Source organism: Abramis brama (assembly GCF_963993115.1).
Source record: "Abramis brama genome assembly, chromosome: 25".
Lineage (NCBI taxonomy): Eukaryota > Metazoa > Chordata > Actinopteri > Cypriniformes > Leuciscidae > Abramis > Abramis brama.
The window spans coordinates 16494884-16518450 of NC_139987.1; the positions used below are offsets into that span (position 1 = coordinate 16494884).

At 36.9% G+C, this 23567-nt stretch overlaps 1 protein-coding gene across 2 annotated transcripts in view; it reads right to left on the bottom strand.

The window, feature by feature from the left end:
- Positions 1–23567, bottom strand: part of opcml (opioid binding protein/cell adhesion molecule-like) — a 144266-nt gene that overhangs the window by 75561 nt on the left and 45138 nt on the right. The window contains exon 2 of one of the 2 annotated variants that reach the window (XM_084104355.1): positions 4034–4109. In XM_084104355.1, coding sequence (XP_083960481.1) covers positions 4034–4109 — 76 coding nt within the window. Of the gene's footprint in view, positions 1–4033; positions 4768–23567 lie in introns of those variants that run through there. The other variant, XM_084104354.1, reaches the window with a different exon arrangement.

The following is a 23567-nucleotide window of genomic DNA, read 5'->3' on the forward strand; positions in this document are numbered from 1 at the left end:
GAATTCTTGATTTAGGATGCTCTGACTGACAGCTCTTTCTCCTCTCTTTTAATAAAGTACAAACAAATAACTCCTACACTGGCATTAACATTATTTTTACGGCCATAAAAGTGTTTCCTGAGGGATGAACATAATTGGTTGTTTATAAAAAGCTAGAAATACCATTAAACTGCTTGGATGTGTCACTGGAGAGATCAGGGTAAACAACCTGTTTTTCATTGCACATACTGCTCACTGTGACAACACATGGATATTGGAAACCATGTTAAATAATCTGACAAAGTAGATTATCCATCTTTTTGTTTGAATCAATCTATAATTACTTTGTGATTATAATGGCTATACCTTAACATTTACTAGAGAAGGTTTGCTTTCAGCTTCCCAAAATGTGAGATAGATAGATAGATAGATAGATAGATAGATAGATAGATAGATAGATAGATAGATAGATAGATAGATAGATAGATAGATAGATAGATAGATAGATAGATAGATAGATAGATAGATAGATGGATGGATGTGTCTTCTGCCACCAGATGATGAATAATCTCATTACTTCTATTAATTACTCACTTAATATTCATCAAGCCAACAACAACAACAAAAAATGTAAGTGTTGCTGGCAAATTATGCACTGAAATGTCAGTCGGTATTCAAATAATCTGTTGACATCAATACATTGTCAATCAATCTACCACTGCTTATGTATTTTTAAAACACTATCAGAATGCAACAGCTTAGAGCTTCACACTACACAGATAAGTCAGACTTTTTTTTTTTCAGTACATCAAAAAAGTGACAACCTTTCACATGCGGTTAGAGCGAACAGGCTCTGCCATAATGTTGTGTTTTTCCTTCAAAAACAAAAGAGGAAAAATGCTTCCTTAGAAATGGCTTCTTCTTTTTTTTTTCAAGTAGAAACCATGGCTTCTGGCTTGGCTAAAGTCTGCCACCCTTCATTTGCTTTGGCTGAGTTGAAATGGCTTTTCTTTGGGGGATAGATAAATCACCACACATCTCCAGGTGTGCACAGGCACACAGCAACAGTCGCCATTTGAATCAGTGCTACGGAGGAGTTGGAGCACGCAGAGCGTTCTGCCATCACTGTGACAGTGTTTGTGACAGGTTGTCTCAACAGTTCTCCATTATGGGGAAGCTGAACTCGTGATCAAAAGTAAAATACATGACTGGTGGGTGGTGGCAATCAGTACCAAAAAAGATGTGCTTAATGTGCTTTGCCAGACATCAATACAATCATGAACTTAAAATATATAATGTTGCTATATGGAAATGTACTAATTTCCAGTTGTTTTGTGTTCTTACAAGGAGATGGTTTATGTTTGAGGTAAATGCAAGTGTGGATAAAAAGTGAAAGAACCAAAACAAAGTGTGCCACATAGCTGAGAAAATCGAAGTGTATTTGAATGGCTAAATTAAGAGAGAGGGAGGGCGTAAAGCAGCACTCTGGGTTGACAGATGGTATGACACATTTAATTCTCAAGTGGAAGGACTTCAAGTGGAAAAAAGGACTAAGAAATGAGGTCCAGAGATTCTCTTGTGTCTGTCAGACATGAGTCTACCACAGTTTACAGATCGGAAAGTCAAAAGTCAACACTTGCAGCATTCAAAATTGCTAACAAAATTAATAACTATGTACCATCTGACAAATATTTGGCTTGTTTGTTATTAACAGTTGACAGTGAGATGTCAGTGTCAGTAAGAGTAATGATATCCTATTATTAACTACTTTTATTATCCACAAGCAATTATTAAATTTCAGTCTTTGTTTCCTCAAGAAAATTAAGGGTTATACATTTTCAACAGGTTTATTAAACCACAAGCATTTTTATAATTTAGCCCAATAGAGAGACTAAACGAATAAATGAGCAAATGCTTAGTTACTCTGTACACACATATGGAAGTTTATGAAGTTCTCATCCACTGTATTTACTATTTCACCTTTTGATTGGTGGAATAAAGTGTCAATCAGACATGCAATCCATCTATCCATCCATACATACATCCATCCATGTTATCTATTAGAGCTGCACGGTTAATCATTAAAAGTTCGCAATCTCGATTTAAACACAAACTCGATTGTTCGTATTCCTAAATGAAAACAATTCGGCCAGATGTCTATTAAACCTTTGACAAGTACGATCACAGCGAGACATTCAAATCTGCGTTGCTAATTCAAATATCACATAGGCTAAGTACTAGAATAAAGGTTTATGGTTCATATATAAACAATGATGTCTATGTTAGCGATCAAAGTAGAGTAAATCACCTATTGAAAGTAACTTTAAATTCAAATAAAGATTTTATCGATTACATCGTTACGCCAGTAAGAAGTGATTCGGACGATGCATTCCAAGGTATGAAGGCATCAAGGCATGTCAGAATTCAATGTTAGCTACACTTCTTGTCTCCTGAGATACCTTTATCTGATCGATTTTTAAAGGCAGCATAGATGTATCCTTCGCTGCCTTTGATTTCCCACAATCCCGTGTTCCATTCTATGAAACTAAACTATAAAGATGGCGTTTGACTGAAGTTGCGGTTGATGGTCAGTTTGTGTGTAAATGTACGTTTTTGACCAGCGTTTTCCACTTTTGATGTCATTCTAGTGAGAAATGACTATTGTAATAATTAAATATTCGCTTAGCTATCACCAAAGTTCTCTCTATTTTGTTGTAGATCTTTAAACCATTATGCTGCCACAAAAGCCTGTCCGAAATCAGTTTTGTGAGGTACCTTTGAGCGCAAACGCTGCCTACAAATGTCATTGCCTGATAGAGCAGCGAGGCAACAAGTCAAGTGGCTTTCAGAAGCACCCAATGCATTTGTCATTGAACGATTCATTCAAGAGATTTGTTAAAAAAAAAAAAGATTCATCCAGTAATGAAGCAAGTGAAGTCTTTCTGAGTGAGTTATTGAATCAATCATTAATAAAAAGAATTCATTCTAATTAATTAAATCTTTTTTAAATAGACTGCCCCAATCCTGATCTTTGTTTTAAACAAAAAATGGTGATCTATCTATCTATCTATCTATCTATCTATCTATCTATCTATCTATCTATCTATCTATCTATCTAATGCGTTGTCCCTACATGCATTTGTGTATATTTAGCATAAAACAAGGCACATTCTGCACATGAATGACTCTTTATTCAAGAGGTTTATTCATGCATCAAACTTTTCTATAATGTGATACAGATCGACGGAGTTTTGACGTCATCAGTAGTGTTGTTTTGGCAGCTTTGTTCCAAACGTTCTTTTGGAAAGCCAAAGGACACGCGCACAGGCCACTGTCTCATACTACACAAAACGTCCCCTGCTGCGTCTGGTACCACGCGCAGAGCAAAGGCGAAAACGAAGAAGAGACATAGGCTACTTTACTCCAATCCCCCCTGCAGGAATAACGACTGCCTGTTCACCCACGTTTATATAACTTCCAGAATAAGCATTAGAGAAAAAGTAAGAAAACAATGAGTCTACTGTATGTGCATGTGGGCGTCCACAAATGAGTGTGTGTGTGTGACTGAGACAGAGAGGAAGGGGGAATGAAAAAGCAGGGATGAGCGAGATGGGAGAGGGAGAATCACTGAAAGAGAGGGAATAGAGAATTGAGTCGAAGTAAAATTTGATTTGTTGATGAACTACTTATCTAAATAGGCCACCAAAACTGATTGCATAGACGAGACTGCATGCTGATTGCATTACCAGACAGATCGCATCTCACCACGGATTCCCAAAACAACTCCAGCAGAAAAATAATTTGCTGTGCAAACACAGCCAGATTAATAACAATATTTATATTTCAATAAAAAGTAAAGATGGAAACTTAAAGCTGTAACTAATTTGAAACTAGAATGCTTAAATGTGAAGTTTAACCTTCTAACCACATCATTGATTACACAAATTAACAATCGTATATTTGCAAGACGATCCAAAAAGCATGTAATATGAAAAGGAACAACATGAAACATATACACTTCTCATAATGTAAATAATATAAATCATTGACTTACTTTAAGACAGCACTGTCTCCCTGTCTGACAGTGATGTTGTCCTTTAAATAAGAGTCTCCGCTTCTCGCTGGCACTCCTGCGGGCACAAGGAACAGCAGTCTTAGAGCCACAACAACCAGGCATTTCCACTGCAGCTCAAAATAACCAGTTATGCCCATTTTTCGTCAGAAAACTCAGAAACTTCCGTCCGCACAGAAGAACCGTATAACTGAAGGAGAGTAAATGCGATTCCCCTCGCAACGCAGCGATCACTTCGTATTCCGTCCGTTAAATATCTCCAAAAGTACGAGTAATACTTAGTGCTACTGACAGAAAATCCACTCAAATGCTCATAAATATTCCTTTAAAGTTTTCAGCGTTCGGAGTGAAACGTTTTTTCAAGCGTTTTTCAGACACACAGAGGTGCTATACCGAGTCTTCAGAGACAGCACATATGTTGCTCGCGCTCTCAGGGAGATGCGCGCGCTCTTAAAGATGCTTCAGCCTCGTTCTGATCCTTGTCGTTTTCAAAATCACTTTAATAGGACCCGCACAAACTGATCGCAACTGCGAGTGGATGTTCAGTGCGTAAACAGCTCCGGGGTTGACTGTGTGTGCAGTGTGGGAAAAGGCAGAAAACACTCCTGGAAACAGAGAGAACGCGCTCGACGCGCGGTCTATGGTGCTCTCGCGCTCGGATAGGTGAGGAAACTGACTGCACATCAGTTCCTGTCTCTCCCTAACTAGAGCTGAACTCGGGGTGAACGCATGCGGAGAAGACAGACAGTGCACGCGCTGCAGGTCAACACAGAGAATGAAGAAAATATTTACTTAATCTAGCCTATCTATCATAATGGTATTAATTACGTACAATAAAAAATTGTAAAACAAAAATTTCATTTAAGCTGCATTTCCTTACATTAAAGATATATAGCCTAGTCCTGACATAGAACCAAACATCCTAGTGTGCTTTTTCAAATTCTATATGTTATACATTTCATACCACACACCATACTAAATTGTTTTCAGCTGGTTTAGATGGTTAGAAAGTCTGTCTCCCACCAAGACACATGAAAAGCGTCCCTCCAAAACCCCTGTAAAACCAGCAAACAGACCAGCCTGGCTTTTTTAGAACTGCAAACCACATAGGCTGCTTTAAGATGTTTTTTTTTTTTTTTTTTTTTTTATTTATTTATTTTCGGCAGATTAGTACTGCATACAACATCAGCCAAAAATTGTAATCATGTTTTAATATGTGATTGTGCAACATATTTAGCCTTATTTGCATATTTCCATTACACTTCATTCATAAGAGATTAGTGATCAGTATCCAAATATATTTATGTGGTGTGTGCTTTATCCTGGATTATCATACTCATGTTCATCACAGTCTTTAACTAATCCTAAATTAATCACTCCATCTAAACTACTTCATGTTTACATTGATGGTAGATTCATTACAGCAAAAGAAATGGGGAAAGAAAGGGTTAAAGGGGGGTTATTGGTGGAAAAGAGTTATTTGACCATTTTACCGAAATTGTTGCATTACAATGATGATGATGATGCACATGCCAAGAGAAAGTATGGCATGTGATAAGATTTAATTAAAAAATATATATCTTCCTTCTGATGTTACCTGGTGCTCGAAAAGCTTATTTGATTCAACTGCTGTTTAATTAAAACCCGGCTGACCTTAGCAAATTGTAGATCAGTTTAGCTAATTAGTACTGTGAATCCATGCCTCAGTGTAATGTGTTGAAAATGATACCCTTGATTTGATGATAATTCTGGGAAGGGGAAAAGCAACAGAAGTCTACTGATCCTTAACACCTGAACTGATTGATTTAGCAAAAATGTGGAAAATCCAACCATAAGAATATTCGTACCCCCATTGTAAACACAATGCGCCAATTATCTTTCTTTGTTTAATTGTTTTTCTGTTTTTTTTGTTTTTCTGGAGGAAGCTCAGTTGTGTTCAGTCCCATTGCTTTGGGTGGGCGGATGAAAGAATGTTTCATTTCACTGTTTTTGTTCTGAATGGGTCATGATGAGTTCATATCTACGTTATAACTGTATAGTTAGCATTTCAATTCAGGTCAGTTGATGATCTTACACCATTATGTGCATTTTCAGCTGTAAGCAAAAGGTCTTGCACAGTGACTATTTCTACACATAGTTCTTTTTGGTCAGTGAACACCACTTATATAAACAGACATAAATATCACCATGAAGGAGACCGATATGGCATGAAGTGCGTCACATAGACTGTTTGCGATATAACAACAGTCACTTTTGATTAACTCCTGTCTGCCTTGTGCTGGGGGTTCTGTTAGTTGCAAAGGCTGCAATTATTTAGAATTACCTATCCATCTATATTTATCCAGCTATCCATCTGCCAATCCAAATTACTGACCATTTTCTTTTCCTTCTTGCCAAAATGGCCAGCAACCCTTTAAATAATGTAACACAATTTGGAACCTAGAAAATTGCCACATTAATATGGAATATACAGTGATTTTTTTCAGTCATTAAATATTGAATATGGCTGATCCAATCAGAATTTGTGTAGTTCCTATATAATTGTTTTTAAATGCCAATCAACTGGATAAACATATCAGCAAATTACCTTGTACATCAGTTGTGATTTATAAATGACTGTTAAATAGTAGTAATAACCCAGCTATGTGAGAATGGAACTATTTCAAAGTATATTAGTGTGGTATGACACCTCTAGTCTAAATGCACTCTGGCATATCATATCTTGCTCATTATCTCTTAATTTCTTATCAAATGGCAAGATACTTATATATGTGCACTGCAAATGTCCATATTTAACCTCAAGGTCGAAAGCAATTTGGGCCAGAAAACTAGGACATTAGCATACTATTTCAACAACTAAATCTCTGGCAACTGCAGACTTTGCGATCATATCGGAGTCAGTAACTGTGTTAGAGGAGGCTGCCACTGTCTTCAAGGTAAACACATTTCGCTTTAGCTTTTCAATCAAAAATGTTACTCCGGTTGAGCCATTCCTGCTGGATAACATTAATTCAGCTAGATGCATTGGAATGAGGGTTAAAATCACTTCAGTTTGAGAGAAGCTATGTTGAAAATGTCAATTATTATTCCGCATGGTTATGCAAATTTTGTTGAGGGAGACGAGTTAATACAGCTGGTATAGCTGGAAAAATCCAACGCTCAATCTCCGGTTGGCATTTAGAGTCACTCAAAACTATTCATGCGCGCTCACTTTCGTACTGTCACCTGATGTTCAATGTCCCCGTCTGAAGTGTCTAACGTTAAACTATCAATTTGTCAAATGCAGACTCAATAAAAGTGACTTCCGCATGCACATATTTGTGTGTGTATCACTGAAATAGTGTCTGTTTTGCAATCACTGGTGCCTTAACTTAATTTTCGACATGCCCCAGTATAAGAGGAGAAAAATAGCTCTTTAACTTTCTTTTTAAACAATAGGCTAAACCTGAAGAGCTGTTGCAGACAAACTGAACAAATTAGCATAGTTTAGATCAGATTTTATACTCTGTTATTATTAAACTGTGTGTGCAACTATAGTTAAAATTAAACACTACAAATCTGTTAAGATTCCTTTCAATCTGTGCATAAATGGTGGGATTTTTTATTGAGTCTTTCGGCACGGTACGTGAGTGGTGACAAATGACTGTCTTTATGAGTGAGTCATGGACTCCTTCATTCAACTGATTGGTTCAAAACACTGATTCATACAAGGAACAAAACAAGTGTCTGTCTTCATAAGCGAGGCAATAAATCATTCACTTAACTTATTTGTTCAAAAACACTGATCTATGCAGGAATGGAACAAGTGACTGTTTATGACTGTTTATGAGTCTTTTGAAACACTCAAACAATTCATTCAAAAACACTGATTCATTCAGTAACAGTACTGTTTGTTGGGTATGATATTGGATAATTACACAATTATTAGTAGTAGTAGTAGTACAAGTAGTATTATAATTTTAGGCTATAGGTAGGATAGGATGAGTTGGTTGGTTGGTTGGTTGGTTGGTTGGTTGGTTGGATGGATGGATGGATGGATGGATGGATGGATGGATGGATGGATGGATGGATGGATGGATGGATGGATGGATGGATGGATGGATGGATGGATGGATGGATGGATGGATGGGTGGGTGGATGGATGGATGGATAAAGTAGACACGCTACTTTGATGCATGTATGGAGTGGGAGTGGCATAGTTGTCACAACGAGCAAGCAAAGTTGACATGGAGCATGCTATATCTCAAACCTCTGAGGATCACCCTTTTAAAAAAAGTCTGAGAACTGTCTGAGTCTGAGAACTGAAAAGAGTCTGCTGGCAAAAATAGAATGTGATGGAGCTCATAATAAAATGAGAATCAACATTGGCTTGATTTTTCAGAGATGGCGAGAACTGAAGGATTTGAAGTGTTGTAAAAGCGATGCATTTTTATTACTCAACAGAGTAAGGTATGTTTTTTTGAACAAATAAATTGTCATATAGCTTTCTAACAAAGTTCATTGTAAAGCATTATCTATTGTGAAGACTCATTTCATTATGGTTGTTGTAGCGCTGTGCTGGGATCAGTAAAGGGTATCGCTAGGTTTTCAGATAGTGAGCTTGAGATCCTTTCCATCTAAACTGCTTATATCTCGTAAGCCTATGTTTTATGATCAGTAGGATAATCTGTCTCTTTTTAGTTATGAGAAAGAACCAGAGCCAAAGAACAACCAAAACAATGTTCTTCTGCAAAATGCATGCAATTTCGTTTTTTAACCACTGGAGGGCGAAAAGTTACCTTTAATAAAATTGTTTAGAATGTCTTTATTAAAGGTTATTTGTTGAGTAGCAATGAAAAACACCACTAACAAAGGTCAGCTTGAACTGGCAAAAAGTGAACCTGTAATAATACAGAGGCAACACAACAGTAGGATGTATTCTTGACATGGCATTTCTTCCATGTTCAGTTTTTTTTTTTTTTTTTAAACGAATCCCTTCTAAAAAATATCTGGCTAAAGAATAATCCCCCAGTTGACCTTTCAGGACCAAAACTGAAGCAAAGCTCACAAAATCTATTCATTAGTGTCACAAAGTCTGAGACATGCGACACAGACTGATTCTGAACTCCTTGATCCCAGAGTGCATCATTCATGCTTGTCACACTCCACCAGTTTGTCTGTCACCATTCAGACAAGTTAAATCGATGGATTTAATTTAAAGGAATTGTTCATTCAAAAATAAATATTTTTCCATCATTTTCTCACTCTCATTGTCGTTCCAAACCCATACGATTTTATTTCTTTAATATACCACTAAAGGAGATATTTGACAGAATGTGTAATATAGGATGTGAATCATGTTTTATGCCGCTTTTATAGCACTTTTTGTCATTTATAGAGCTTAACAGACCTTATTCCCCATTCACTTTCATTAGGGCTTTTCATTCTAAACCCCGAATGCAGAATCCTAAATTAACTTGCATCACATTTCATACCTGTCATAATTTATCTGGGTTAACAATTAATCCTGGGTATTCATATACTGACAATTCACACTACATTTCTAAACCCTGAGTTAACGTTCTTATTTGCATATTTGCGGTGTGAACGATTGGAAAAACGCAGCATGTGAACTGTTTACATAAAGGCTCTTTAGCATTGCACATCCTCATAATATATTGCTGACAGCTATCATGTAAAGGCAAGAATTAAACTCTAATTGATGCATTTTCAGTCACCATTTGACATTTTGGAAAAATTTTGGCATTGCAATACAGGGTTTTATAACCTCAGGTTAAATTACAAGTGTGCAACTTTTCTCTATCTTGGATTAAAAGTGGGGTTTAGAACGACAATAACCCCAATAAGCGCAGTGTGAAATGCCCTATATGGGAAAAAGCAGCTTTGACATTCTGCTAAACATCTGCTTTTATGTTCCACAGACCGTCAAATGGATTTGGAACAACATGAGGGTGAGTAAATGATGAAATAATTCATTTTGAACCATATTCCATTGAATATTCATCATGATGTTGAGAAAACTCCTAAACAGATGTCTTTAGACAATAAGACAGCAGTGACAAGTACATTTGCATGAAGGAATTGTGTGATTTACAGTGCTCTGGTTTTCTAATCCAGACCGTGAATCATTACAGAAGCTCTTCGGCTGACCCCTCAACAGGCCACCTGCACTAAAGAACCTCTCTAAAACCTTATTCCTTTGACCTCAAAGTCCCTGACTCAAGGTTATGTTTAAAGGATGCGCAACACTACCATTATCTTCAGTCTGGAAAATCTGTTTGAACAGAACGAAGCGCTCTCCCAGAGGAGAGTTGCTAACCTTGCAGTGAACTGAGGAAGTCTCCTCTCCTGTGATAACTTCTGCTAAACTAGCCATGAGTGTTGTGTCCTTGGGAATTAATTTCACTTTGTTGCACTGAAAGAGAAGAAAGAGGTGCTATTGTATGACTTGTTCGAAGGTTGCTTCTTCTCATTTCAAATGACAAAGTGGTAAGAAAACATCAAATCAAAGACATTACGAAGAGGTTTAATGTATGTTCACAGTTGCACTTGATCTTGAACATTTAATTGCTTTGAATACATTTCATGCCTAAGCTACAGTTTCCTTAAGGCAAGAGACAGATCGCACAGATGTACTGCCGTCATGTCTTTTAGTTTTTAAACATCAATATGGGTGAGAAATGAACATATTATGGTGATTCTCATTCATTTCCTCTAACTGCAAAACCTCTGCAAACAAGAAAGTTTTTTTCATTTTTTCATTTTGAGAAATATGGTTGACACCCACAAAGCAGCCTGTGCAGCCAAACAATGGCATCTTGTTTGGTGTGTTGCAAATATTCCCCCTTGAAGTTCCTCCATTTGAGACATGGAATTGTTTGCTGAAATATATAATGAGACCTCTAATATTTCTGGTAACATGTTGTTTTGAATGTCAATGATAACAAACAAAAGGCAATATTTTCTTTGCTGGTACACCTGTCTCCATCACCATTTTGTAATAATAAAGGATAGGGAGCTGTGAATAAAAAAAAATAATAAAAAAAAGTGAATGGCTATACATAAAATCCTGAAAAAAAAAGACCACATTGGATAAATATACATTGTTTGCGATGCTGTTTTATGCAATGGAATCAATTTGCTTGACTCTTTGGTAGGCAAAAACTGCACTGTGTAGAACAAATTTTCACTCAGAAATTGCAAGTAAATTTCACAATTAATTACAAACATACAGTAAGCAACATATTGAATTAAACGTGAAATGTTCAAATAGAAAGACTGAGAGTATTTGCTTTTAAAATATACTCCAGTAGTCTTCCTATACATCTTTGGAAAAATCTTCTCTTTTTTTGTTTCTTTTTTTACAGTGTAGGGATGGCACAAAGTTTTAATGGGTTTTAACGGGGCATCCTTTCCTGCAGTGCTACAGCGCAGTAATGAACTCCTCTGTGCGGTTTCACAAAATGTTAGTAAATTACAGGGCAATTGGTGCTACTATTGCATCCATCCAGCCAGGAGACACATGCATTTCTGTTGTTCAAAAATAGCAGCCTCCACCATCACTCAGGCAGTCTGCTGTAGTCAGTTAGGAATTAATTTGAGTCCTGACCCTGAAGCAACTGGACTGGATATGATGACAAATCTCATACAGGGAGTGGCTCATGGCCTGCACATTTTTATCTGTCACAAAGTTGTGTCGGGATAACAGGCAGAAGCACCGTGGGGGTATGTAACCGTTTTAACTTCGTTTTATTAATCAGCAAACATCGAGAAAACGGTTGCAAAGTTCTCCAGAACATTCATCAATGATAAATTGAAGCTAAACAAGTGGCAATGGCATGTCGGCGATACATAAAGTGAGATATGAAATGTATTGTAGCATTGTAATATTGTATCCCTCACAGAGTTGTTTTTTTCCTTTGTTGTTTTTAATCTTTACCTGGACGGGCCAGAGCTCACAAAACATATAAAGAAAAAGGTCGACAGTGCTACGATTTTGATGAGAAAAACATTTGACAACATCAGGAAAAACTACAGCTATGTTTGTGTTGATTGACCAAGATGACTTTATAAAGTATGACATGAAGAACATTGTCAAATACCAATAAAATAGGAGACTTGTAAATTTAGTTACATGTCATTTCACCATTAAGTTACTAAGGTACTGCAACCAATCAATGTTTTAAATAAACAATAAGGGCCCTATTTTAATGATCTAAGTGCATGGTCGAAAGCGCACACTGCAAGTGCACTTAGGGCGTGTCTGAATCCACTTTTGCTAGTTTCACGCACCTGGCGCATGGTCTTAAAGGGTTGTCCCTATTCTCTTTATGAGTAATGGGTGTGTTTTGGGCATAACCTGCAAAAAAACAATCAGAGTGTAATTTCCCATTCCCTTTAAAAGCCAGTTGCGCTTGCACCATGGCGGATTCGCTATTTACATGACGGAATTTACAAGCGGAAAGACTGAACGCGTCTCCAGAGAGCAAAACGGATCTGCTCGCGCGTGAGCATCTACGGGTCAAGTCGGACGCGCCAACAGTGCGCCTGAACACACCTTGTTTTCAGACCAGCACGCAAATGCATTTGCGATTTAAACAACGTGGCACAGGATGTGAAAATGATAACTGCGTAGGGCTGAAACTAGCAAAAAACACTTGCGTCGCGCCTGGCCAGGCCCGTCGCGACAAGGCAAGCAAACCAAGCAATTGCTTGGGGCCCCGAGCTGGCCTGGGGCCTCAAGACAACGACTGGTTAAGAATAAAATGCAACGACAAACTGTGTGAGCGCCCCTTTGATAGTCAATGCAGTAAAGTGCAATGACACTGTTATTGGGATCCCCCTCAAGGGGGCCCCTCTCAGTAGTCGCTGACAGCAGCCAGCCAACCACGTGATCTCTGCTGCCGGCAAAATACAAAACCTCCTCGGCAGTCATCATGAAGCGGAATTATGCTTCAGGAAGCCAGAAAAGAAATTAGAGAAAGGAAGAGGAGGATAAGAAAAAACAAGATAGTGGTAAGTGATAAATTACACTGGATAAAATAGCTCTACTTGTCTTGTACAAATGGTGTAATTTTGCAGCAGGTAGGCTAGCAAAAATATGTTTATGTTACCTGCCTGACGGCAAATGCTGCTTGTAACGAACAGGTAGTGCAACTTTTTTTTCGAACGGACGGACTATGGTTACATACTGTAATATGTTTTTTAACGGGATAAGGAAGAAGCAGATCTGTTCCAGAATCACCGTTTATCGTATTTAATGACATGACATTGCTATAGCTTTGTAATAGGTTTTGATGAAAGTGGCATAGCATGCTATACTAACTATTCCACCGTGATAATCTATTTACCAAATGGGGGTTAGGAAAACCACACAATAAATTCCGTGCATCAAACATTAGCTTGGGATGTTTTTAAGCATTGGTAGTTTTGAAAGCAGCTGCATCCCTTCCCTTCTAATATCAAAATATGCACTGTAAACATGTTTTATTTATGCACAGTATATGCAACAGCAGTATTTGCACTGTAAACCTTTTTTATTTATATAAATGTGGGTGAACTTAGTGTGGGGGGGTTGGGTTGGGGGGGCCTCCATGTCCATTTTGCTTGGGGCCCCCAAATTCCTTCAAACGGCCCTGCGCCTGGCGCAGCATTTTCGCAGCATTGCGCCAGGTGTGTGATAGGGCCCTAAGTGATAAGTGAATGCAAGTTAAGGTGAAGTGCTCTACTAAAGTGACTAATAGTCTGATAATGGAAATGTTTGTGTGTAGGGGAGCGCGGGGCACAACCTAACGCGGGGTTAAATGTAACACAGACCGTAGTCAGGGTCAAGCAGGTTGTGTTTCCGCTTATTTTCTCTCGCTGCCAGAAGACGGTCTCCGCGGATTTGTGGAAAGTTTTTATATGATTTCGTGAAGATACTGGACAAAGAGTGCTTTGACACCATGCAAGTAAATTTTTTCATCATAGATTTTCTTGGGTTGGGTGTGTTGGGTGTACGTCACCATATCTAACTTTATATTAACTTAATCACTGTCTTGTTGGCTAAAACATAGCACCATTTTGAAACATGTCAGCAACTTCTAGCAACTGTTAGCTAGGCTTAAAATATTTTTTACACAGCGGGGTTAGTTGTTGCACAGTGTTACAACTAAGCCGCCAAATGTACAACAATAATGAAATGAAAACAGGGAGCCACACAAATTTTCAGGTTTGAGTATTTACTTATAAATTTATTTTGCCACATTTAACTTTGTTGGACTTCAATGTTTAGATGAAGCCGTGGAGACGGTGTGAATATAGACTTGAACATATGTTACAGCGCGAGCTGGAGGTGAGTCTTCCGTCAGTTTGCTTTCTGATTTTGTATTGTTTCGTTTCACATGATATCGCCAGAGCGTACGCTCGTTTCTCCTCAGTGTACAACAGGATATCGTAAATAATTAATGTTGAATATTTACAATTTGGGATCGGGCAAGTCCAATGTTCCTCCGAGCAGATTCAGTCACTCTTAACACACACCACAGGAAAACTGATCAGATAATCTGTAAAACCATTAAAATATTCTGGACTTTACCTAGGATTGTCAAAATTGGCCCAATATCTCGTAATGTTTGCCCAGTTTATAATGACTTTTACCACAGAAATGCACCATCAAAACTTGATCTAGGATGGCCCAAGTACTTTTTTAGAAAGCCATGTGGTGATGATGACACATACGTGAACTATTACTCACATTAAGCCATCAAAATGAGTTTATCAATGTTTTATGAGAAGGATTTTACACAGAGGATAAAATATGCTAACACTTCGAGTGACACAATGACCTGCAGTTTGCCACAGACAAGAAAAATAATTTCATGTCCAACAAAATAATTGAATGGACACAAATATATTTCAATTATAAAAAAAATACAATGCAAAATGCTGACATTAATTCACCTGCTGTTGTCCAGACAGACCAACAAGATTGATAGATAGATAGGTAGATAGGTAGATAGATAGATAGATAGATAGATAGATAGATAGATAGATAGATAGATAGATAGATAGATAGATAGATAGATAGATAGATAGATAGATAGATAGATAGATAGATAGATAGATATTAATTCCCATGAAGACAAGGAAAACTACACTAACAAATAAAAAAAGAGCAGCAGGACAAGATAAATTGATGTGAGCACAGCTGTCCCGTACAGAAAACAATAGCCATAACTAGAGCCATAACTAGATCCAGCCCTGGCCATTTGGCTCTGTTGGTCTATCTCAACATCCTTTATGATTGATGGAGGTTTGCAACCAAGACACAATATGTTGGCTTTATTGTGAAACCCTGAAACAGGTGTTAAGATAAAAAGTCAATAAACCCAGCCTTTGGGAGATGCAGTGCAGAATGGCCGTTTGCAATTCGATAAAAGAGGTATTGTAGACTAAAACTTAACGGAAAAATATAAACTTTTCAAGTAACTTTGCAATTACATGTTAACTAACTCTGGTATAGAAGACTGTTAGTAGACTGTTAGGTCAGGTGTTAGGGTTAAGTTGACATACAGTAGTTGCAGAGTCACTTATAGTCAGTAGAATGTCTGTTGGGGGAGCATATAGAAAATAGAGTGTTAGCAGATATTAAGCAGACATCTATAATACTCTAATGAGAGTTAGTTGGCATGTAGCTGCAAAGTTAATAAGAGTTAGTAAAATATGTAAAGTGGACCATTGAAATACCAATTAATGCAGTGCAAATTTGTAAAGTAAAATTGTAATGTACAATGCAAATTAAAAAAACAAAATAAAACAAAACTATTAAAAAACAACACTAAAACAGTTATCTACAGAAATATTTAATAATTATTAGTCTTTCATTACTTCATGGAATAATCTGACCCGTGTGTTTGCATGTGAGAACACATCCTATCTGCAGATGGTGATATGATGTGTGATGCCATTAAGATTGTTGGCAAAATGAACACAAAAAAACTGCACATTAGGGCCTTAAAATCTGTGCAATCAATCCAGATCTTTCTGTCATCTGTGCATGAAAGTTATCAAGTTACAGAAGCATTTTGCTAATAGATTGCCATTGTGATTCCTGTGCACATAGTGGGTGTTTCTCAATCGGAAGGCTGCATCCTACGAAGACAGCCTACCTCAGCTGCCATGTCATCAAACGTACCTGAAGGCCATCTCAATTTGAAGGATCCTTGGAAGGCAGCCTTCCTTTCGTGTCCTTCATTTGAACTGTTTGGAAGGACGCAACAGGTGTATCCTTCACGGCCTTAAATCACCCACAATTCCTTTTGTATCCACACAAATTCACGAAAATAAACTGACGGAAAACGCTTGTCAGAGTTTATTATGAAATTGAAGCAAAAATAATGTTTTCGGACATGAAAGTATAGATGTTATCTTTTGTGTTGTTGTAAATTAATCACTTAAAGGAACACTTCGACTTTTTGGGACTTTAGCTTATTCACCATATCCCCCAGAGTTAGATAAGTCCATACATACCTTTTTCATCTCTGTGCGTGTCGTAACTCTGTCTGACGCACCCAACGCTAGCCTAGCTTAGCACAAAGACTGGAGGTAAACGGCTCCAGCTAGCATACTGCTCCCAATAAGTGATAAAATAACCCCAACGCTATTTTCATGTTGTGATTTGTATAGTCACAGGGTGCACAAATAACAAGGTCACATGAGACACAGCCATCTTCTAACCGTATACATACTGGGAACTATATTCTCAGAAGGCAAAGCACTGCTACTTGGGCGGAGTGATTTGCTCGCAGCACCTGAGAAGCCCTGTGATGATGAGCAGAGAGTTCGCTCAGAGTTAGAGTAAATCACTCCGCAGAAGTAGCAGTGCTTCGCCTTCTGAGAATATAGTTCCCAGTATATATACGGTTAGAAGATGGCTGTGTCTCATGTGACCTTGTTATTTGTACACGCTGTGACTATACAAATCACAACATAGGAAAACAATGTTGGCGTTATTTTGTCACTTATTGGGAGCAGTATGCTAGCTGGAGCCGTTTACCTCCAGTCTTTGTGCTAAGCTAGGCTAGCGGTGGGTGCGTCAGACAGTTACAGCACGCACAGAGATGAAAAGGGTATGGACTTATCTAACTCTGGGGGATACGGTGAATAAGCTAAAGTCCCAAAAAGTCGGCGTGTTCCTTTAACACTAAACTGCCAATAATGTAAGCCACTGGGAGACCACATACGGTTGTCAGAGAAAGTATTTTTCCAAAAACTAAGTTTGAATAGTATTTTCGTGCGGTGACTGCGGGGCGGAAACATTTATGATGTAGCCATGTGCACTTCCTATACCATCTCATTCTAGCGTTTAATGCTGAGAAGGACTCTAGCCTACAAGCCTCCAAAGGACTGGACTAGGAAGGACACCGCCTCGGGATGCAGTCTTCTGTTTGAGAAGCACCACAGACTCCCTCAAAGGCTTATTTTAGGTGTAAATATAAACTCTGTAATGGTCTGTTGATTCATCTGATTCTTCAACTATATTTCTAAAATGAAAAATAAATATAAAAAATAAAACAAAAATATACAAAACAAAATAGAGTTACGCCCCCCCAAAAAAACATTGATTGTAAACTAAATATAAAAATCAATTTAAAAGTAGCACTAAAATAAAATTATGAAAATGCTAAAATAGAGTAATCTTGAGGGCTATATGTGCACTCACTTTATCTAAAAATCCATTTCCCAGATAAAACATATGCCCAGGATTGTCAGTATAATCCCTTTTTCCCAATTTAAATCAAAATGAACTGCTGAATTAATTTAGAAGTCAAGCTGCTATGTAACCAACTCAGATTAAATCTGGTTTAGCTGTCATTATAGATTAAAACTCAGTTAGCTGTATATTATTCCTCATAGTCATGGCAACATTTCACGTTGTTTGCTCTTTAAGCTGTCTAATGTCTAATTAGCACAAAATATACAAGTTACAACCGACCCAAATGTATTTCTGTATTTGTACTGTACTGTAGGTGTCTAATTACCCAAACTGCTGAGGTGACTTTTCAAATTAGTCCTCGTTGGCTATAATTGGGCTCCTTGTGCTAAGCAGTAATTATGAGATGATATCATGCATTTTAATGCTGGAGATTCAAAGCAATTTTTGTTTTGCATGATACAGAATTGACTTACTATTCCTGAGAGGACAGTTTCAATGAAGTGATTACGATTCCTTGTACTGTACAGTATGTTAACTGATTATTCTCTCTGACCTTGTCTCATTAGTGAACACAATCGAATTTGAAATAGTTTGTTTACCGTTTACGCAGCACGTTCAAGAAAAAGATGGAAAGGTTGATTTTTGGACCCTGATTTCTTGACACTTTGGCAGACAATCACTTACCCATACCATTGGTTTGTGTTGATATTACGTAATATCCGAATTGTCCACAAATTGTTTCCGTGTCTAACCCAAAGACAAGTCATTTTATGTGAAAATAATGTGTTTTTTGAACAATCAAGCATGAAAGCATATTTCCCATACAAAATCAAGACCCTGTAATAATAGGACCCGTTTAAAACAATTTTTTTATTTTATTATTATAATTATTCAATAATATTAATAATCATAAATAAACTTAATTTAAATCTGTTTCTCACAAAAAGCTATCGTATGGCTTGTAATACAGAAGTCTTGGAATATAGTGCATAAGTCACATGGATCGCTTTTATGATAACTTTGTTGCTTTTTTGTCTCGTTGGAGCTTGGCAGCTACAGCCCTCATTTACTTTCATTATATTGAAAAGAATAACCTGGATATTCAACTTTTGTGTCGTAAGTCATATGATTTTTTGACGAGTGTGAGAAAAGATGACAACGTTTTCATCTTTGAGTAAACTATTCCTTTAAATATATTGTAAGAGCTTGGCAAAGAAAGGGGAACAGTGATCTTTCAATGAACCATAGCTTATCTCAAATGAACCATATTAAATTAAATAATGAGACAAACATGTCCATAGACTGTTTTGGACTCCTGTTTCTTGTTCTGTTGTTCAGTGGAGATTAGAGGTATAGAAAATGACCTGTTGAAAGGAACTTTGAGCTCAACAACGCAATATTCTCCGGAAAAGTGACTTTCATTTATATTAGGCTTGACAAATTGGAAAGCGCTTGACAGGCTCCCTTGATCTTCATTGACTTTCATCAAAGGTTGCAGACCGTAGTGAAAGACTGGGGATTACTTTGGAGTGTTTGGAGGCTTTGGTCGTAAATTAGTCATGGCTTAGAAGGCAACGATTCTTCCACCGATTTTAAAGCTCACTCGGTCTACATCCATACTACATTAAGGAGCTCTAAGACAATGCATCATGCATAAGCATTGTTCATATACTGTGGAGTGCATGCTATGCTTGAACAAAATGTAGGATGTGAAGAAAGCTGCAAACGGTGATAAAATATGTTTTAAAGGAGCATTCAGGGGTAAATATTATGCAAGTCAAAATTTCAGAAGCCATTCTGTAGGAAGTTCAATATATATTAGAAATTTTTCATTAGAGTTGGAGCGCAAGCTGTACGCTTTGTAGCTTTGATGTACACAGTAATGAAATGCTAAATGTACTGTACCCACCATTTTAGACTTTTTTGGGTGGAGGAAAAGCAGAAAAAAATAACATATTGATAAAAATCACTGTTCTCTTCCAGCGTGAGTGATGTTGTTTTCACACGAAGCAGAAATGAACTATTGATCAGTAACCCCACTACATTTACCTTCATTTTTCTACCTCGGCACACTGCAGACAGAAATCACTCCCGCTTCCAGGGCCACTTAACTTGCCCTTTTGAGGGAGAAAGGGATAAGTAAACAGCATGTGCTGTATGGACCGAGCTCGCCCGATCCAAGAAGACGTAATGGAGTGTGTTTGACCAGTAGTGCATGGAATTGGTTCCTTTTTTCATTAGCAGGATACGAAATCTGTGACTAAAAACAGGCAGTGAGTGAACATGAAGAACGAATGCATGATAATGGGAGTATATAAGTAAGTGGATTTACAAAGAAAGAAGTCAGCATGCATTGGTTCATATCTTCAAAGAAAAGGAACAAAAATCTCACTTGTACTTTTATATACAAGTAACAGTGGTATAAATATGATAAACACTGCAAAAATAATATTCCAAAACAGCATTTTGTCTTGGATTTTGTCTTGTTACTGGAAGTAAACATATCAAAACTTCTTAAAAACAACATAAATGTACATGAAATGCCAAATTGCGTTTGCTTTTAAGACTCATTTTCTATATTTCTATATAGAAGACTCAGTATCTATATTTATTTATATATTTATATTCTAACCATTTCTAATATTTAATAAAAATAAATATTCCTTTTTATTTTTAAACATTTGTTTTAAACATTACATTTCATAGAATTATGCATTATATATATATTATATATATAATATATAATATTATATATAATATAATATATAATATATAATATAATATATAATATATAATATATACTGTGTGTGTGTGTATATATATATATATATTATATATATATATGTATATACACACACACACAGTATATACAATAAATTAAGAAATGGAAAAAAAATATTTTAATGTATCATTTTAAATAAAAGCATCTGCTAAAAGCATCAATATAAAGGTAAAATATATTATCAGTGTTGATATATGGACGTGTGTGTGTGTGTGTGTGTGTATTGCTCATAATATTTGTGTTTTTAAGGATGCTTAGAAATCCTTAAAAGAAGTCAACATACTGATTAAGAAAATTATTTTGAAGAAAGCACTTTGTTCAATAGGAAAATAATATGCAACAACATATACAAACTGCAAATGCAGAGGTTCAGAACTAAAATCACTACGGTATCCAAAGAATTCCTTCGTAAAGAATATTTCCTTTTGAAACATCACTCTAATTTCGGCAGTTGTACTTTGTTCTGAGACTTGCTGGATGCATATGGGTAGCTGAAAATGAGGAGGTGAAGCTATTTCACCCCAAACTTAATGAAATATCACACTTCTGGTCTACTCTCCCCACTCGGCCATGGAAATGCCTCTCATTTCCACTTCTTTAAAGCTGTGGCGTCCTCAAGGCAGAACACAGCCCCTCTGCTCCAGCACGTCACCCAGACTAATAAGCAAAAGCTGTCCTCACTGGAGCATGGGCCGCAGATGCCACAGGAAGAGCAGATACAGACCTTATCATGAAAAAATAATCCCTGGCTAAACCACGGTAGGAACCCTGAGGGGTGCACCTCCACTGCAGACAGCTGGCGAGATTACCAGAGAGACTGGGGATATTTTGCAGAGCCATCTAGTCCAATCACACCAGGCAGGTTTGATGCAACGGCGGGACAAAAGAAGATGCATTTGAGTTTCTCCCACAAGCAAGCTAGTATCTTGCAGTTGGGCTGGAACACAATCTACAGATCGTCCATGTGTGATTTCTGCTGAGTCATGATTAAGAGACCAGCTTTTGACGTTTAGAGATAGACCCCTTGTTCAGGTATTCACTGGGGGCTTATCGTAAGGCTCAATATGATGCCATATGTTTATTGGCTTAAGGAAGTGCCTTAATGTCTCTTATTCTGTTTACTGCTCACTAGACCAAGTCGCTCTTTACCAACCGCCACTTTTATTTATCCTGTAGGGCATTTTCCGATTTTAAAAGTTGTTTGTAGTGAAGGGTTTTACATTTGAATTGGAATGGTGGTGTCAGACCAAACAGAGTTATCCTCATATAACTTTTTTTCTTTCTTTTTTTTAAGTGTCTGTCAAGTGACTGTCATCAGCAATCCACAGGCACACTTTCTACACCCCCATTCAAATTTAGATTCTGTCCCAGTATGACACTTGAAGACTTTGAAGAAATTTATTTTTAAGAATAGACTCCAGCACACTTTCATGAGAATACATTTTTGATGACTGCTGCCACAAAACACTGAGATCTAAAAGAATAATAGACACAAAAGCTCTCATAAGGAAAGGTAATTGAGAATACTTCTAATGAACCATCTCTGTGCCTGTGCCAAATTTCTAATGGAAATCATTCAATAAAAAAGAAATCAAATGTAACGGAAAATAAAAGGTAACATAATGTTTAAAAGTTACACCATTAAAATACTCTTTAGAAAATTAACTATTTTAACAAAAGTTGTTTGTTTCATTTAAATGTGACACAGTAACAGTGACCCCAAATAGTATTTGGACATTTAAAAAATTATGAATTTCGCTCACAAGAAAAATCTTTATCTGTAGGCCTACATATTTTGGTCTTAAAACGTTGATTTGACTTTATACATTAAAAAAATATTTTTGCATAATACAATTAATTGCAAAAACAGCCCAGTTAGTCAGTGGAGAAAAGCTCTCTTTATTTGTAGATGTCATTTGGTTTAATACAATTTGCATCTAATTAAAGAAAAAAAAAAAAAGTCTGTGACAATAAAGATTAGGAGAACTAAACACATTTTATTTTAGGTATAACACATTTCTGTAGAAACAAGGAAGAGTATGTAATTTTCAGTGAGTTTGTAAAACAGCTGGCCTTCCTTTTTTATTTCATTTCACTGTCAATGAAGCTTTTGGAGATGAATACCAGATGAATAAATAAAATCAACATCTTCTGCATTGTGCCATCTCAGTACAGAATAAAATACAGCTATTCCTCAATCCACTATTAAAGACCAAATGTCTTCAGTTAGCAATAAATGAATAAAATGACAGGCCAAGTAGATGAACTTTCCCAGCATTGTAAGATGTTATCTATAAGTCAATATGTTTACTACTATCTGGGAGAGTCACACACTCTAGATGATGATTCCTCAATTGTTTTCTATTTGATGAAAACAGCTCAAGGTCAAATGGATTTATTTTGATGCTTCTGAATCTGAGAGGGATGATTTAATCCTCAAAACATATTTAATCAACACCAGCAAACTGTTTTCACTTGAACACAACCTACATAGAAGATGCTTTAAAAGTCGCACTGAATTATGTATATACACCAAAGTCCCTTTCAAGTAAAGTCTGTTCACTCAGCGGCCATATTTGCAATGCCTTCAAGACCAAGTCCCATCTATTTGAATGGGGGGAATCCTGAAATCTCAAAAACTGCTTGCCGAACTCACAATTAAATACCATATTTCAAATCAGCAACAAAATCTGACATGAACTGTCCCATAAATGTTGTGTCTTATGTTTATTTTTCAGGCTAGAGCTTCCAATGCGCATGTGCAGGCCTAAGCGCGAGTCTCAGGTTTTTATGGGAAGTGGAGATTCTAATGGCAGCTGAAGTGACGCAAGTAATAAGTAATAAGATTGAACAGTCTTTCTATATCTATAGTCTTTGATACACACACACACTACCGGTCAGTGTTGGGAGTAACGCATTACAAGTAATGAGTTCTGAGTTATGTAATCAGTCTACGAAAATCTCTGAACAGAGAAAAAACGGCATAAAATACAGTATATGCCGCTCCTCAGTGTTCAGCACTCAGGTTTTACTCTCAC